The sequence below is a fragment of the Dromiciops gliroides genome, chromosome 2 (assembly GCF_019393635.1).
Source record: "Dromiciops gliroides isolate mDroGli1 chromosome 2, mDroGli1.pri, whole genome shotgun sequence".
Taxonomy (NCBI): Eukaryota; Metazoa; Chordata; class Mammalia; order Microbiotheria; family Microbiotheriidae; genus Dromiciops; species Dromiciops gliroides.
In genome coordinates this window covers 375,818,027-375,837,099 of record NC_057862.1, presented here as the reverse complement: position 1 = coordinate 375,837,099, position 19,073 = coordinate 375,818,027, and the positions used below count along the sequence as shown (strand labels likewise).

Here is a 19,073-nt window from a genome sequence, read left to right as displayed (position 1 = left end):
AACGTTTATTAACTGATGGCTAGCATAATCATCAAGAATCCAGTCTCACCTTCTCACCACGATGAGATACTGGAATAGGAAGAGGAGAGAGGGAAAGGCTTTAGTGGAAACCAGGATCATAAAAAAAAGAAATACCAAAAAATGTTAAGTGCTTGATTCACAATCTTGAGTTTCATCTATCATGAGCTCCACTGAGTGCAGGGCCTAGGTCTTGCATAACCTCTACCTGCCTATCACCTCACAGAATTCCTTCCTTGCACATAGCAGGTGCTTAGTAACTTATGCTTGACCCCTCAACTTTCTTTTTTTCTTTCTTTTTTTTTTTTGTTGAGGCAATGAGGGTTACATGACTTGCCCAGGGTCACACAGCTAGTAAGTGTCAAGTGTCTGAGGCCGGATTTGAACTCAGGTACTCCTGAATCCAGGGCTGGTGCTTTATCCACTGCACCACCTAGCTGTCCCCTAGAGCCCAACTTTCTAAATACAACTTTGTCAGATAGATCAAAGCCAGGAGGGACTTTAGAAACCATTAAGTCCTCCTAAATCTCATCATTTTGCAGATGTGGAAAAATGAGACCCAGGCACATGAAGTGACTTGCCCAAAGTCACACAGAAAGTCAGCAAAAGAGGCACAATTTGAGCCCAGGACCTCTGATTCCAGAGCCAGTATTTTTTCACTGTACCATATTGCCTCCCCAACTTTAAATCATACTGAATAGAATGCTGAGCCTGGAGTCAGGAAGACCTGAGTTCAAATCCAGTCTCAGGTACTTTGCAGCTATGTGACTCTGGGCAAGTCACAATTTTTTTGCCTTAGTTTCTGTAACTGTAAACTGAAGATAATAGCCTACCTCCCTAGGTTGTTGGGATAATCAAATGAGATAATATCTATAAAGTGTTGGCATATCATAAGCATTTAATAAGTACTTGTTCTCCTTGTTCCTTTACCTGCCCTTGTGGAGTGATTCTGCTTAAGCAGAATTGTTGAGTTTGGGTATTTCTAAAGGCACAATATTAAGGCACTACCTACATATTCTTTCTTGCCTGTAGGCAAGTAGAACTAAAGACTTGAGAAAAAAAGACCCAGGTTCCAGTTTGGGTCCTGCTGCTTGTTAGGGGGCAAATTGTTTCACCTATCTAGACCTCAGGTGCGTGATCTGTGAAACATAGATGATAAATCTTGCCCAGTCCTCTTCCCAGGCCAAGAGCAAGATTCTAATGAGATCTGACTCCAAATTCAGTGTTTTTCTCATCATGCTTCACAGCCTCTCTTAGTGGACCAAAGACACTTCACCAAGTGCTGTGTGAATACAAAAAGCTATATAAATGTGACATACAAGCATTGGTATTGTAACCCCAGTCTCAAAACCCACTGGCATAGAACCCTCTCCTTATTGGTAGCAATCAATACCTGCACCTGTCTGAAGGGCAGTTGTCAAGAGCAGGAGAAAGTGAGAGTCCTAGATTTCACCCAAGTTCCCTAAAGTCTCTAGAGTAATAAACTGAGTATAGAGACATGGTGGAGACCACTTGTTCCTTTCATGTCTTTTCACAGTCTTTTCCTTGAAACATGAAATGTGATTGGCATCTTCCATCTTCTCTGGAAGCCCCCAAAGCAACTGCTGAACCCAAAGAGTCTAAAGAGACTCCAAGAATCCAAAAAAGAGAGGAGAATTCTTCTCTCTCTGGCCCTCACCAACCCTGACCTACCCCTCATATAGTCAAGGAACATTAACCTTCTCCCAATAAGGAGAGAGCCCATACCAATGGGCTTTGGGGTGGGCTACAGTAGCATTATTGCAGGAATGTGATTTGAGATTAAATGCCTTTCTCCACACACTTGTGCTTCACCCAAACAACCAACAAGCATTTAATCAAGTACCTATTATGTACCAGGCACTGTTCTAGGCACTATGGGGTGCAAAGACAAAAAAGAAACCATCCCTGCCCTTAAGAAGTTTATACTTTATCATGGCAGCCATCCCTCTGTAGAGATGGCAGATAATGGGGGCAGGAAATTCTCTCTCTCAACTGTTTTGAATAACTGAGCAGCTGTGAAGTTAGAGTTGGAAGACCTGGGTTCAAATCCTGTCTTCTCTTTTTCAGTTCTGTGACTTTGGTCTAGTCACTTAGCTCCTCTGGGATTCAATGAACCAGGCAATCTCCAAAGTGTTTTCTAGCTCTAAATTGTATAATACTTGGATTAGGTCATTCTTCTCTTTCCAGGACCTCTCTCACCTTCTCTGGGCAACTTCACTTTCCTCATGAGAAGAGTCATTTCCTCTCCTTTTACTTCCACAAGTGACAGGTTCTCTTCTCTTGCTCACCCAGAGCAACAGGGTAATCAACTCAAGCAAGGGCTGCCACAAGCTGGTCGCTTTCCAGTTGACCAGCCTCCTGGGTTTAAATGATCCTCTTTCTCTTCCCTCAGGGACTTTCCTAACTTCCTTCTATAAACTATAAAGGAAGCAGCACACACAGGCAAGTTCTTCACTTACAAATATGCTTGGAAAGGCTTTTTTTTTTTTTTAAACCAAACCTTGGTTTCTGTTGTAGGCGGTACATTCCCCAGCAGGGTGTGTGTGTATGTGTGCATGTGTGTGTGTGTGTGTATGTGTGTAAGTGTGCAGTCAAAGGGGAGGAGGGAAGTGGGAAAAGGGGAGGGAAGAAAAGGGGGAGGAGTAAGGAGATTCATTCATCCACTTTCACAAGTTGTTGGTATATAATGGGGGTTTCTGGAAGAGGGAGAAGCCAGAAGTTTCAGAGTGGAGGCTGCTGTAGGGGGAAGACATGCCAAGGGGAGAAGGCCCAGCCCTGGAACCAGAAACAGGCATGGGAATGTTAGAGGAAGGAGGTGATAACCACAGGACCAATCAAAGCACCAGAAGAGACCTTAGGAAAATGAGCCCAGCTGTCACTTACTGCCTGCTCTTGGCTTTCATTCTTGCTGCACTCGTGGTCTGTCTGCTTGTAGACAACTTCAGATCCCAACAAGAAATGTGTGCAACGGGTCAGGTAAGGCAATCAAAGCCTTTGATAGTAGTGTTGGATAGAGAGTCAGTGCTCTGGTTCGGTACAGTCAAAGCCAGGGAGAGGTCAATTTGCTACCTGTGACCCTGGCGGAGACATCAAGAGTTGTAATATGGTGGAGAGGTGGCCACCAAGGCCACCAGATGGCCCTCAGCATGCCCACCACCTCTGGCTTTTTTGGTTAGCTCATGAAAGGAAAGAGGGTGCAGGAGAGTTTCTGGTTTCTGAAGCGTCTCAAAAGATTATGAATTTTTTTTTTTGCTCCTTTACCTTCTATCCATGGGGGTTGGAGGGGGAATAATATCAAGTCCTTCAACAATCTGGAGAATCCATTCCTTTACAATGTTCTCCAAGTCCCTTCTATATTTGATACTCTATGAGCTTATCTCTCTGTGTCCAAAAACTAACTCATTTCTCTCACTCTGTCATTCTTTCTGGTTTCCCTAAAACCCAACCTAGGGGGAGGGGGAGAGAGTAATCTAAATTTAGACTTGTAAATAGCAAAATTATCTACCAAATCCAGAAAAAATATTGATATTTCAGAAATTTTGATCTTGAAAAGAAAAAAAATCTTTTGACAGAAAAAATGAAGTCTGCATGTTCTAGAGATGAGATAACTGATCTTATAACTGTCAAAAGTAGTAAAATCTTGGTAAGAAACAATAAGGTTCAAAGAATTTAGAGATGGATGGGATATCATCTGGTCCAATTCTCTGGAATCCTCTTTCGCCCTTTACTGCCTGTGTAATCTGGGCAGATAATTTAACCTCCACTTTCCTCAGTTTCCTCAGGTGAAAAATAGGGTAAATCACTCTTATGATAGTGCCCCTCATGGGATTGCTTTGGGATTCAACTAAGAAAATTTATGCAAAAGGCACTACAAACTTTAAAACCCCATGTAAAAGTCAATTATTATTATTGTATATGATGAAATCGAAGTCCAGAAAAAGGGTATATAAGACTTCTTTAGTCACATTGTGATGACAGAACAGAGATTCAAACCCAGGTCCCTTGGTCTACTGTGCTGCATCCCACTGAATTTTCTGTTTTGAAAATTTGTCAGTTCTAGCTAATCCTCTAAGACTTCAAAGCCGAGAAATGGAGGGCAAAAGTATCATTTATTTGTGACTGCAACAGCCCAGTTAGTAGGAGCAGGGAAAAGGCATCTAGACAGAAAGCCAACATCCCCATTCACATTCATCATAACACTGTTAGAACCAGAATCAAACCTGGGATAAACCAGTGGAGCCTATATATGGCGGGTCAGTTTCTGAAATGGGAAGGGAAAAAAATCCTTTCATTATAAGACCCATATCTGTATCCGGAAGCAATATTATAGATAAATATTAACCTTCCCCCTCAAACACTGCACAAAAAGACATTCAGTGCATCCTGTAAAAAATAGATCATAATGCCTATAGCATTCACCTCATCGGGGGCCATGAATATTTAATTAAGTGTATTTATAAACCTTTAAACATACAGGGTATCCCAAAAGCTTTTGTGTAGTTTTAAGGTTTAGTAGTTTAATGTCAGCAGTTATTATTATTATATTGTTGTTGTTGTTGTTATTGGCAAGAGAGTCTTCCCTCTACTGTTTACCCATTGAAACTTAAAAGAGACCCTGCCACATGAAATGTGAAGCAGACACCAATAGAAGGTTGAGCTAGAAGGGACCTTGAGGACTATTTAGTTCATTCTTAGAGAAGAAGAACCTGAGGTCCAGAGAGGGCAAGGTCATATCAAGAATTAGTGTTTAGGAAAAATCTAATTCATTTGATTTTCCCTACAACTGTGTGAGGTTGCTGTTATCGTTCAGTCAATTTCAGTCATATCTGACTCTGTGGCCCCATTAGGGCTTTTTTTTGGCAAAGATATTGTAGTGTTTTGCCATGTTCTTCTCCAGCTTATTTTACAGATGATGAACAGGGTTAAGTGACTTGCCCAGGGTCACATAGCTAGTCACATAGTCTGAGGCCAGATTTGAACTCAGGAAAGTGAGTCTTCCTGAGTTCAAATCCAGCACTCTCTCCACTGTGCCACCTAACTACCCATGAGGTAGGTGATATTATTATCCATCCCCACTTTACATATGAGGAGACTGAGGCTGGGAGAAGTTAAGTGACTTGCTCAGGATCATACAGTTAGGCCATATTTGAAATTAGGTCTTCCTGATTCCAAGACCAACACTCTATTCACTGCAACACCCAGTTGCCTTCAGTCAGTCACTACAATCAAAAGAAATCATTTATGCTTTGAACAAGCACTAAACCTAAGAGTTAAAAGGACTAAGTTGGAACCCATCCTATCCCTCCCTTGCTTTGTAAAGTTTGGCAAATAATTTCATTTCTCTATATCTCCGTTTCCTCATCCATAAAATGGAAATAGCAATCCCTGCATTGTCCTGGATTGTTGCAAAGATCAAATGCAGTTTGCTATTTAAACACAAACTATTATTATTATCTCATCAAAGACTGAGCCAGAAAGTCAACTGTCCAAATGTTGTCCCTTATATATGGGCAAAATATATGTGACCTTTGTTTCCCTGAGAACCTGATATGGAAACACACAATCATCACAGCTCCAATTTCCACAGAGCCATAAGGTTTACAAAGAACTCTCTCACAACAACCCTTAAAGATAAGTAGTACAAAGATGATTTCCCCTACATTACAGAAAAGGAAATTGAGGCCCACAGAAGTTGAGAAGCCTGCCCAAAGTCATACTATCTGTGGCAGACCCAAGATTTAAATGCCAAGCTCACTTTTATTATCATTTTATCCATACATAAATATTTATGTATGTGAATGTACCATTTACTGCTTGATCAAAATTATAGCTACTTCCTCTCTCTGAGCTTCAATTTCATCATATGAAAAATGAAGATAATATTTTGCACTCTTTGCCTTACAAGGTTATTGGGAGGAAAATAATTTGCCAAGTTCAAGAGGTACAGAAAAATTGTTGTTGTTGTTGTTAGTGTTATTGTTGTTTTATATTTAGAAAGTAAGCTATAAGGAGCAGCTAGGTGGCACAGTGAATAAAGCAACAGCCCTGGAGCCAGGTAGACCTAAGTTCAAATCTGGCCTCAGATACTTTTTAGCTATGTAACCCTGGGCAAGTCACTTTACCCTGACTACCTCAAAAATAAAACAAACAACAAAAAAAAGCTATAGACTTGGACTCCAAAAAGCCTTATTTTGAATCCTGCTCCAGATGTTTAGTATCTAAGTGACCCTGAGCAAATCACTTAAATTTTCTGGCCCTCACTTTCCTCACTTATGAAAGGGTGTTGGACTCTATGACCTCTAATGTCGCCTCTGGCTCTGTGACCCTAAGTTTGTACACCAAATGATTTTGTAACTCTCTACTTGCTATTTTAGGTTTAAAACAATAACAACATAACTCCCAGTCCTGTATTCTTTCCACTCTATTACACAGTCCCATTTCCCATCTCTAGCAAAGAGGTGCTGCCAGAGACAGCAAGTGAGCAAGAGCTATAGATGTCTATCAAGTTAGTGTCTGGCTTGTTTTTCCAAGCGAATTTTTACCCCAAGCTCAAAGACAAGCCAACTCAAGCATTTGCAGAATCCAATGAGGGAACCTATACTTTAAAACTGAGGTTAAGATTTCAAGAGCCAAAGAGCAATTAGATTATATCTCTTGGTCACTCAGGGTACTTCTAGTGTTAGGAAGTTTTTTCAGTTTAGATGAATGAACAGGAAAAAAATCTTCCTGCCCTTTCCTTCTTTACCTCTCCCCACTATGCGTAGGTGGGGATTTAAGAGTACAGTCACCTTAATTTTTAAGATGGATTTTTTTTTATTTCTAACTTGTGATTTCATAGTCTTAGGAAAATTGCCTGGGGCACTAACAAGTAATGAATAGTAAAAGTCATTTCATGGGGCAGCATGACTATGTGTTAAGAACTAGATTATATGTTAGGAGACCTTCTTATTGAGTGCCTACTCTATATTAGGCACTATGCTAAGCACTTTACAAATCTTATCTCACTAGATCTTCACAGCAACCCTAGGAAGTAGGTGTTTTTCCTTATTTTAAAGTTGAGGAAACTGAGGCCGGTGGCAATCAAGTGACTTACCCTGGGTCACACAGTTAGTATCTGAAGCTGGATTTGAACTCAGGCTTTCCTGACTCCAGGCCAAGTTTTCTATCCACTGCATCACCTGGTTGCCTCTAACATACAAACTGTCTCCTCTAATTGAATGTATACGGTCATGGCTTCATTTTTGTATTTGTTATCTCCAACCTCTAGCACAGTGCCTGGTACGTTGTACATACTTAATAAATGTCTATTGATTAATTAATTGACGACCTGACAAAACTCAAGTGGATATCAAAGAAGGAACAGCAGGCTTTATCTCTGGCAGAAGTTTATTGCATGGAGTCTGACCCCACTCTCTGCCCCATCATTAAAAAGTCAAGTTGATTGTACCTTTTCTTTAAGTCCAGAGGTGTAAAACATCCCATCTTAGCCAACCACCCACATGAGATAAAAACAATGTCCAACTGTCCGACATCCTGATCTGATGGGTAGAGCCTGCTCCCTGTACATACCATGTTCTCATTCAGACAATGACATTCCAGGGAGAAAGCAAAAAGGGGAGGTAGAAGTCCTTAGCATCTTTAGTCTGTTCATTGGCTTTTTAGTGAGGTGACAGAACTCATACTGTTTGATCTGTTAATGCCTTTTAACTAAGACCTCTTTGTGTTGCAAATTATTGTATCACACGTCATCTTACTGAATCAAAACAAAATAAGTCATAGGTAAGGAAGGGACTTTAGAACATAAAATGCTAGAACACAGATCAGAGAATATTAGAAGGCAAAATTAAGAATGTAAGAAGAATGAGAAGGAACCTTAAAATATAAAATGATAGAACTAGAAGGGACTTAGAACATAAATAGCTAGAACAATAAGGGATCTTACAGCATAGAATGTCAAACATAAACCATTAGAATTAGAACTTTAGAACATAGGACATAGCATATAAGAACAAAAAAGGACCTTAGAACAGAATGTTAAAACTAGAAGGGGCCTTAGAACATAGAATGTTGAATATAGAACATTAGAACAAAAAAGGACCTTAGAACATAGAATGTTAGAGCTAGAAAGTACTTAGAACATAGAATATTTGAACTAGAAGGGATCTTAGAACATAAAATGTCATCAGAGCTATAACTATCAATTCTGGCATCTGAGGAAACAGCACAAGGTGATGAGCTAGAGAGATATGGTGTCAAAGTAGTTTTTAAAGAGAAATTCATTTGAGAGTCGGGGAAAACATTGCAGCATAAGACTTTACAGGAAGAAACCCCAGGAGGCAGAGAACCCATCTACTTGGGAGACCAGCAGGCGACGAGAAAGAGCTGTTTCTAAAGGGGGAAGAAGGGTAAAGACAGACTAGCAAAGAACTTTCCTGGGATGTAGCAGCTTGGGGGACAAAGCACAGGAAGCATGCCATCCATAGACTTCCAATGTTAGCTCACAGTTTTTGCTAACCAGATGCTAAATGCCTTTGTTTCTAACCAGATAAAAGAAAACAAGGACTGCATGCACTCTTCACATTTTAGTATCTGTCCACCTTGATTATGGTCTTGCATGCCAGAGCACCAGTTAATAGAACCATGGGGGCCCTAAGAAAGCACAACATGGAGACCTGGCCTTGGAGTCAGGAAGACTTCTGATACCTACTGACTGTGTGACAGTGTCCCAGGAAGCTCTTAAATTGAATAAAAGGTTCTAATCTACAATGGTAGAGAGAAGTCCCTATATCAAGATACAGTCCAAAAGGTAGGGCAGGGTGGGAGAAGAGTAAGAATATACACTTTAGATACAGACTCTAGAGCACATACCTTTAGTGGCATATACCTATAATACCTGCTACCAGAGAGTCTGAGGCTGTAAGATCTCTTGAGCTCGGGGGTTCTGAGTTTCATTGGGCTAAGCCAATCAGGTGTCTGCACTAATTTTGGCATTAATATGATGAGCTATTGGGAAAAAAGCCCTCAAAGTTACCTGAGGAGTGAACAGGCCCAAGTGGAAAACAAAGCAAGTCAAAGCTCCCATGTCTATTGGAGTGGAATTGGGTCCCTGCATTTCCAACTTGGAGGAGATAGGGACACACACATACACTTATGCACTCATGCACACACCATATTATAGCAGCATTTCAAAGAATCTAATTCTATGGAATAGTAGTACATAAAACAGATTTGGAAGGGACCTTATAATATAAGATATGTGGAAATATTTTGACTGACTAGCCTAATTTTGGGGGCTAATCTGACTGGGGTGACTAATCTGGGGACTTTTGACTATTTGGCTATCTGACTGCTTTTAACTTAATGTGGGGGGGCGGGGCAGCTAGGTGGCACAGTGGATAGAACACTGGCCCTGGATTCAGGAGGACCTGAGTTCAAATCCAGCCTTGGACACTTAATACTTACTAGCTGTGTGACCCTGGGCAAGTCACTTAAACCCAATTGCCTAAAAAAAATAATAAATTAACTTAATGTGGGCCGTTTATAAAGTTCCACCACACTGCTCCACTCCCAAAATGATAAGCAAAATATTAAGAAGCCTCTTAACCAAATAATCAAAGCAGAGTTTATTTATTTATGAGATACTATTGAAATTAAGAATACAGGGAAATAAAATGTACAACCTGAATGCATTGCAGTGCGTCTCTTTCCCACCTGCTGCAGCCTGGAACTTCTTTAATACAATAAGGGCCTTAGCTGCCTTAGGGCACTCAGGTCCTTTATTCTAACTCCGATCCCCTTTCACTTTGTAAATCCCCCTGCTTCTAACTCTCCTCTCCTTACTGCCACCTCTGAACCCCTGTGTTTCTCTCTCACCGACCCTCTGTTTGTCTGCTCCATCAGTCTGCCCTTCGGCCTTTGCCGCCCCTCTAATCTTGTCTGCCTCTCTTAATCTTGTCCGTGGGCCTTTCCTCCTTGCTCCTAGTCCTGCATTACTGTTCATCTAGTCCCCCCTCTAATCTTCTGCCTCCAGTCCTCTTCTCCCTCCTCGTCTCGTCTGTCCAAACCCCCTTGCTGTCTAACTCCCAGGTCTATATATACCTTTTCTTCTCTCCACTCAAATCTCGGGGCTTCCTGCGCCCCCACAGACCAAGCTAATCTGCCAGCCAGGGCTGCAGCTGTTTGGGGAGGGGGGGTGCGCTCCAACTTCAAGTGCCTCAGCACAGGCTACGCCAGAGCCCAGCATCTCTCAGATACCTCCACTCAGGTCACAGGGAGCTGGGGGCTTTTTTTCCCCAGTTGTCTGACCTGGCATCTTGTACTGCCCACGGGGCTTTTTGGCTCAGCTGAAGCTGAGGAGGAGGAAGGGCACCAGCACCTCCCACACAGAAGAGACCCTGAGGGCCCAAGGCCCTCCAATCTCAGCCCAAAGGTAGGGTCCCCAAATCAAAATAAATATCCACAGTTAGTAGACATGGATGAAACTTTCCAATATAAAATGACAGATTTAGAAGGAAGTCAGAGATCATGTAGTCCTACCCCTTAATTTTATTTTTTCCAGTTACATGTAAGGGTAGTTTTCAACATTCATTTTCATAAGATTTAGAGTTCCAAATTTTTCTCCCTCCCTCCCTTTCCTTCCCCCCTCCACAAGACAGCAACCAATCTGGTATAGGTTATATATGTTCAATCCACAAGTGCTCTTTTTCATCAGTTCTTTCTAATGGAGTGAATAGTATACTTCATCATTAGTCCCTTGGGATTATCTTAGATCATTATATTGCTGAGAGTAGTTAAGTCATTCACAATTGCTCATTGAACAATACTGCTGTCACTATGCACAATGTCCTCCCAGTTCTGCTCATTTCACTATACATCAGTTCATATGAGTCTTTCTAGGTTTTTCTGGGATCATTCTGTTTGTCATATAGCATAAGACCATTCCACTACAATCACATACCACCACAGCTTCTTCGGTCATTCCTCAATTGATGGACATTTCCTTGATTCCCAATTCTTAGCCACCACAAATAGTTGCGATAAATATTTTTATACAATTTTTCCTCCTTTTCTCTTTTTCACAATTACTATTGTTAATTGTTTCCCTCCATCCTATTCCCTTCCCTTTGATACTTACTCTATTATCTATCTTCTTTCACCCTATCCCTCTTCAAAAGGGATTTGCTTCTATCTGTCCCCTCCCCCAATTTGCCCTCCCTTCTTTTGCCCCCCTCTCTTTATCCCTTTCCCCTCCTATTTTCCTGCAGGGTTAGATAGATTACTCCACCCAATTGAGTTTGTATGTTATTCCCTCCTTGAGCCAATTCTGATGATATTAAGGTCTTTGAGCCTATTCTGATGAGTGTAAAGTTCATTTACTGCCCTGCTCCTCCCGCACCTCTTCCCCCACTCCATAAGCCCTTTCCTGTTTCTTTCATGTGGGATTTCATGCCATGCTGACTCTGCTCTTCCCTCCCCTAGTGCATTCCTCTCACCCTTCAATTTTACCCTAAAGATGTCATCATGGGGCAGTGGACAAGGCATCCACCCTGGACCCAGGGGACCCCAGCCAAAACCTGGCTTCAGACACAAGACAGTCACCCACTGCATGGCCCCTGGTATGTCTCCCCAACTCCAATTTTTTATGGTTCTCTAGGGTCTTGTATTTGAAAGTCAAGTTTTCCATTCAGTTCAGGTCTTTTCATAATGAATACCTGAAAGTACTCTTTTTCATTGAAGTCCCATTTTTTCCTCTAAAAGATTATACTCAGTTTTGCTGGGTAAGTGATTCTTGGTTATAATCCTAATTCCTTTGCCATGTCCTCCAATCCTTTAATGTAGAATTTGCTAGATCTTGTGCTATCCTGACTGGGGTTCCACAGTACTTGAATTCTTTCTTTTTGGGAGCTTGCAATATTTTCTCCTTGACCTGGGAGCTCTGGAATTTGGCTATAATATTCCTGGGAGTTTTCCTTTTGGGATCTTTTTCAGGAGGTGATCAGTGGATTCTTTCAATTTCTATTTTACCTTCTGCTTCTGGAATATCAAGGCAGTTTTCCCTGAAAATTTCTTCGGAGGTGATGTCTAAGCTCTTTCCTTGATCATGGTTTTCAGGTAGACCAATAATTTTCAAATTATCTCTCCTGGCTCTATTTTCCAGGTCAGCAGTTTTTCAAAGAAAATATTTCACATTGCCCTCTATTTTTTTTATTCATTTGGATTTGCTTTATTGTGTTTGGGTTTCTCATAAAGTCACTAACTTCCATTTGTTCAATCCTAATTCTTAGGCAATTATTTTCATCAGAGAGCTTTTCCATTTGGCTTTTCAAGCTGTTGACTTTTTTCTCATGTCTTTCCTGTATCACCCTCATTTCTCTTTCCATTTTTTCCTCTACCTCTCTAACTTTATCTTCAAAGTCCTTTTGGAGCACCTCTATGGCCTGAGACCAATTCATATTTTTTTTGGAAGCTTTAGATATAGGGGACCTGATGTTGATATCTTCCTCTGAGGGTGCACCTTGATCTTCCTTGTCACTAAAAAAACTTTCTATGGTCCTCATCTTTTCCTATATAGTCATCTTGCATTTCTTTTACTTGACTTTTAGCTCCTTAAAGAGGGTCACTGTTTCCAGGCTGAACTATCCCAAGCTTCAGGAGGTCCCAGGTGGTATGATTTAAGGAGGAACAGGTTCTTCACTTGCCTGGCCTGTTCCCTGGTCCATAGATGACCCCAGACCAACTTGTTAATCAAGCAGCTTTGTGTGTTGTGGTTGTCAGCTTCTATGAGCCTGTGCCCCTCCCCAACCTGGGCCACTGGTACTCAAGCCTACCTCCTGGTTCCCAACAGGGGTGAAAAACCCAAGGGCTCAGCCCTCTCACCAGATTGTGAGCTTAGTTCCAGATGACACTGGCACTGCAGCTGATTCAGAGGCTCTGGAGGTCTCTTTCTCTGGTGAGGCCTTCCTAGGAATGAATCTGTGTCAGGGTGACTGTGGGGTTGGGCTCCACTCCTGTCTCAGCGCAGCAGCTCCCTCCTTCCAACCTTCCAAGCTGTCCTTGGTTAGAAAATTATCTCAGTACATTCTTCTGTGGATTTGGCTGCTCTAGGCATTGTCCTATGGCATTATTTGGATGTTTTTTGGAGCGATGGTGTAGTGAGTTTCACACCTTAGTTTTAAAGATGAGAGAAGTTAACTTGACCAAAGTGATGTGGTCCAGTTCTCATCTTCAGGCCACTTGTTCTTCCCTAGACTATCCTATCTCTCCTCCCATACTCTTGAAGATCTCACTAGAGGGAAATCAAGAATCCAATGACCAGAACAACCAAACTTTTTTTTTATCAAAAACCTGATTTCTAAGTAGTGATAAACACAAAAATAAAAGTACATGATTAGAGGGGAATTACAGAGGAAAGAATATCAAAAAGTGTGTTTTTTAGAATAGTTTTGATGTGGCAGCTAGGTGGCACAATGGATAGAACACCGGCCCTGAAGTCAGGAGTACCTGAGTTCAAATCCGGCCTCAGACACTTAACACTTACTAGCTATGTGACCCTGGGCAAGTCACTTAACCCCAATTGCCTCACTAAAAAAAAAAAAAAAAAAAAAAAGAATAGTTTTGAGTTTGTCTAGTAATGTGATTGTCACCTTGTTTCTGTCTATCAAAATACCATAATTCCTTAATAGGCAGGAATTACATCAAATTTAATTAACATTATAATTGATCACATCTCTTTAATGTAATTGTGTACTTGCCTAGAACACTGAGGAAGGCTCAAGAATTGGTTTTGAGGATAATATGGAAAAGCTCTGGTTTAAGTCTCTTTATTTAGTCTAAAGAAAAAATAACCTCTCGTGTTAAATCAGTTATATTATCACTAATCAAGAATAACCAAGATATTGAAGTTGGACCCTTTGAAGAAGGCAGTGGAGGTGGAGGGAGGAGAGAGAGAGAAGGGAAGAGGAAGAGAGAGAGAGAAGGGAAGAAAGAGAGATAAGGGGAAAGAGAGAGAGAGAGAGAGAGAGCGCTTTAAACCAAAGGATTAACCAAGGTTCATTTAACATTTCCTCTTGGAATATGACATTCATAATTTTAAGGCAATGAATAGATGATCTATTAAGCTGACATCTGACATACATCAGTCAGTTCATTGACCCCTATCAACACAGACTGCACATGAAGGCAGAATCACAAACAATATTTACTAAACAATAAAGTGTTTATCTTCTATACCAAGGCATGGCAGGTGATTGGAGGGTGAGACCAAACAATACAATAAAATCATGTCTAGACTCCCCCAGTTGTGTTTGGAGAGAGCACAAGTGTCTATGAACAATTGCTTAACTGAAATGACCACTTAAATGTCTTGTGGTAGAAAGAAGTTAACTAATGACTTCGATAGATTTAAATATATCTTGAGAAGAAACAGGAAAGATCAGACAGAATTTAGGAAACTAAATTGCAAAGCTCAAGCCAAAGCACCAAATTCTTCTACCTTATCTTTGTTCGAATGCCAAACATAAAAACAAAATGAAACAACAATGAGAATTTTTTTAAAACCCAGACTCTATGAACATGGAGAAGAATATTAGAAGTAATAAAAACTCATGTCCTTATCAATTTGTCCTGTAGTATAGTGGAAAACAATGTATTTCATAGGATTTAGAGCACAAAGAGACCTCAGAAGCCATCTAGTCCAACCCCCTAATCTTTATAGGTGAGAAAATTGAAGACCACAGAGCTTCAGTAATTTGCCTACACAATTAGTAAAACTCAGAAGTGAAACTTGAACCCAGGGCCTCTGATCCCTGAGCCACAACTCATTTCACTCCACTATATGGAGTCAGAGACCCAGGGTTTAAATTCTGGCTCTGCCATTTGTTTGCTGAATGATCTTGGCCAAGTTATTTCACTTTTCTGTAAGATGATGGGGGTTGGACTAGATCTAGGGTCCTTTCCAGCTCTGATTTCCACTGATTATGTTGTCAATTCAGCTCACCAAATATTTATTAAGTGTATGCAAGTATATGCAAGGCTTTTTCGATTAGCACTAGGGATATGACAAAGTCCTTAATTCCTCAGTCTAATAATTCATTAACCTATTTTCTTTTTAATGAGCAATAAGTAAACACAGAAGACAGGATTGAAGATAGAGTGCATTCTTACTTAAAATTAGTTGAAAAAATGTTCTTTGAGAAAATTCAAGCCAACTGCATCTCAGTGCTAATCTAATGATAATAACCAACCCAAAGAAGCTAAGATCAATTGATCAATCAACTAATAAACATTTATTAAGCATCTGCTAGATGCCAGGTATTGTACTAAGCACTGGAATGTTTGATAGAAGGGAGGAATGAAAATGCTAATGCCCATCCAAGGGCAAGGTTATTCTGAATTATTAAGCAGCAGTCAGCATGAACAGAGTGAGAATGAAAAAGGAGATTAAAATCAGAGCAATGACTCTCGGGATAGTTGGAAAAGCCTGAGTTTTGTCTCCCTAAACTAATTGATCCTGACAATAAAACTGATCTTGTGGATCTGCTTCATGATGATTTCAACCTGCCTTTGTCCTTTGTAGAAATGAAGTGAATGGGGGCAAGAGGGCTAGCATGCGGCCTGCTGGACCATCACTGAGTCTTGGCTAAGCAGAACCTGACCAATGGCAAATGAATATTCTGCCTCTGGGTCACTGGATGTTAAGCAAATACTCATTCTTCAAGAACTCTCTACTGTTGGGCATAGCAGGCAGTACAAGAGACAGAAAAAGGCATGTGCACAAGAGAGAGAGAGAGAGAGAGAGAGAGAGAGAGAGAGAGAGAGAGAAAGAACGAGAACTCATTGTGGGAGTAGAAACTGGAGTGAAAGGATTTGGGTTCCAATCTTGGCTCAGTTATCTTATTATAAATGTGATCTTGAGTAAATCACTTCCTTCCTATGGATCTCAGTTTTCCCTATCTATAAAATAAGAAGGTTGAAGCCTTTCCTTATCCCTCTAATTGTCAGTGTTCTCCTTAAGATACCTTGTGTAAAAGTCAATAAACTAAGTCACTCAGCATAACATTTAGGATTCAGATCTATTCGCAATGCATTATATATATATATATATATATACACACACACACACACGCACACATTCTCTCTTTGTCTCTCTGCCTCTGTCTCTCTCCAAATATATATAATATTATTATAATAATAATTATTAATATATATATAATTATAATTATTATACACACACACACACATATATATATATATATATATATATATATTAGTTTTATCAAGTAATTAGCTAGCTGGCATTGAGTCCCCTTTACAGTCAAGTTTTCCAATTTAACAGGGGTTAGTCTTAGATTTATATCTCCTATCAAGGGGCTCTCAGAGAATTCTAGGCAATTACCTCAAACCACAAAGCTTACATAATACATTGCAGCTCAAAAACATTGTTTATCTAACAGAAAGGGAAAATAAGTCAAAGTTATATCCCTGACATTAAATCATGACAATGCAGTAACATACACCCTTGAGGACTCCTGGGTGTCATAAAGGTGTTGCAAATCATAAAGATTGCAAACAATAGTAAATTATTATGAGAAAAGGCTAATTCTATCTGGTCACATCCCAAGGATTATCATCATCTCCTGGTACCTTGAAACATGCCTATAATGGCACCAGGCAATTTATCTTAATCAAGAGCCAGTTGTTTAATTTAGCAGCCTCGGCCTCTTTAATTCCACTACAATGTTAAGGCCTTTTCATTCTACTTATAAGCCTGAAATGTCCCTTTTCTTCTTCACCTGTATCATGTATGTCTGTCTACATGTTGTCCCCCAGTAGAATATGAGCTCTGAGTGCAAAGACAGTTCCTTTCTTTCATATCTTCATATTTCCCTCAGGGCCTTGCACATGGTAGGCACCATCCCCTACCTCCCAGTCTTGTTGTGAAGCACAAATGGGATAAGAATTCTAAATGGTAAACACTATCTAAATGTTAGCTATTATGGTTAACTCTTATTTCAGACCATTCAGGATCATCGGTGGCACAGTGTTTGTTTTCATCTTTGTGATGTCCTGACATATAAACTCTTCAATGGTATTCAATAATAATAATTAGCATTTCCATAGCGCTTACTATCTGACAGGTACTATGCTAAGAGCTTTATAATTATTGTGTCATTTGATCCTCACAGCAATCCTGCAAGGTAGGTGTTATTACTCTCTCCATTTTACAGATGAGGAAACTGAGGTAAACAGATTTGAGTAACTTGCCCAAGGTCACACAGCTAGTAAGTGTCTGAGGTCACATTTGAACTCAAAGCTTCCTGATTCCAGGCCCAGCATCCTATTCACTGCACGCTCTACCTGCCTCAGTTAGGTAACAGAGTAGAAGTTAAGGCTCTAACCTTCAAGGAATTTACACCAGAATGTGGAGATATGCAATGTTGGGATTTTCTACCTAGTACCCAGTAGACAAAAACTTTTAGAAGACTGATTGATTGACTTTTCCCCACTTCTTCATTGGAATTGTATGAGTCAAACAGAGATCTACAGGAAGATATACTGGGAATAAATGTCTAGTCCCCTCACATATACACACACACACACACACACACACACACACACACACACACTCTCTCTCTCTCTCTCTCTCTCTCTCTCTCTCTCTCTTTCTCTGTCTCTCTGTCTCTGTCTCTCTGTCTCTCTTTCTCTGTCTCTGTCTCTCTGTCTCTGTCTCTCTCTCCAAATAAAAGGGAACAAGGCAAATAGGAAAGAAAACACACTACAGAAACTCGATCTTTTTCCAATATGTTGTTCTGTTTTGTTTTTATTTAAGAATATGAGGCTAAAGGGGAAAAAAAAGAAAGGGGAACTGGGAATGAGTGGAGGGTCAAGATGAGAATGAAGAGGACTAGAAAACAGAGAGAATCCGCAACCATAGAGCATTTATTAAATGCCCACTATGTGGAAAGTACCGTGTTAGATACTGGGATGAATGAAAAGCAATTCCTCCTCAAGGAGGGTAAAATGTACTGCGGGGTTGAGGGAAGAGGGAAGAAGAAAGCATCAAATGACCAAAATTTAGGAATGGAATTGACAGAATTAGAATGCTAAGTGGCAGCTATGTGGCACAGTGGATAAAGCACCAGCCCTGGATTAAGAAGGACCTGAGTTCAAATCCAGTCTCAGACATTTGATATATAAAACAAAATGAAAAACAGTTCCTGCCCTTGGAGTACACATTCCCTAAGTGTAAGTCTGGCTGTGTCACTCCCCTATTCAATACATTCTGGTATTTCCTAATACTTTTAGAATAAAACACAAACTTCTCTGTTTGGATTTTAAAGCCCCTTACAACCTGATCCCAATTTCCCTTTCCAGACTCATTCTCTTTTACTCTTCTGCCTGTACTCTACAGTCTTGGGCAAATGGTCTTTCTCACTGTTCTTCGCACAGAGTGCTCCATCTCCCACCTCCACATGCTTGCACTGGCTGTTGCCCATTCTTGGAATGCTCTCCTTCCTTACTCCTGCTCAAGCACTTAGCTAAACTTCTATGCTCTACAGGAGTAGAGTAAGCCCTCCAATTGTTAGTTTCCTCCCTCCCTAGCCACTTTGTGTTTATTTTTTATTTTTTTCTCTGTTAATATTTATACATATATATGTTGTCTCCCCAACAAAATGTAACCTCCTCAAAAGCAGGTACTTTACTTTTTGTCTTTATAGCCCCACCACCTACCAGAGTGCCTGGCTCATGGTAGATACTTAATAAATTCTTACTGATTACTGACTGATTGAACTGACCTCCTATTTGTGAAATGCCCTTATCAAAGCTCTACACAACAGAGCTGGGTAGACCTTGTCTAAACAAGCAGCTCTCAAACCCATTCTTTGATACTTGATAAGATTCATTCTAGAACTTGTTTTGGGTTCTTATGGGAAGTATTTATTAATAAATTTGAATATGAATTGAATGTCATCTCATTGTTATTTTATCCAAAGCAGATTCATTCTGGGAAGTACAACTCAATTTGAACAAATCTT

General features: G+C 40.3%; 1 protein-coding gene across 1 annotated transcript in view; it reads left to right on the top strand.

The window, feature by feature from the left end:
- Window positions 1–2,790: 2,790 nt before the first annotated feature.
- TNFSF15 (TNF superfamily member 15) overlaps window positions 2,791–19,073 on the top strand; it is a 30,688-nt gene continuing 14,405 nt past the window's right edge. Inside the window, exon 1 of the mRNA XM_043980167.1 lies at window positions 2,791–3,015. Within this exon, the coding sequence (XP_043836102.1) occupies window positions 2,791–3,015 (225 nt within the window). The remainder of the gene's footprint in view (window positions 3,016–19,073) is intronic.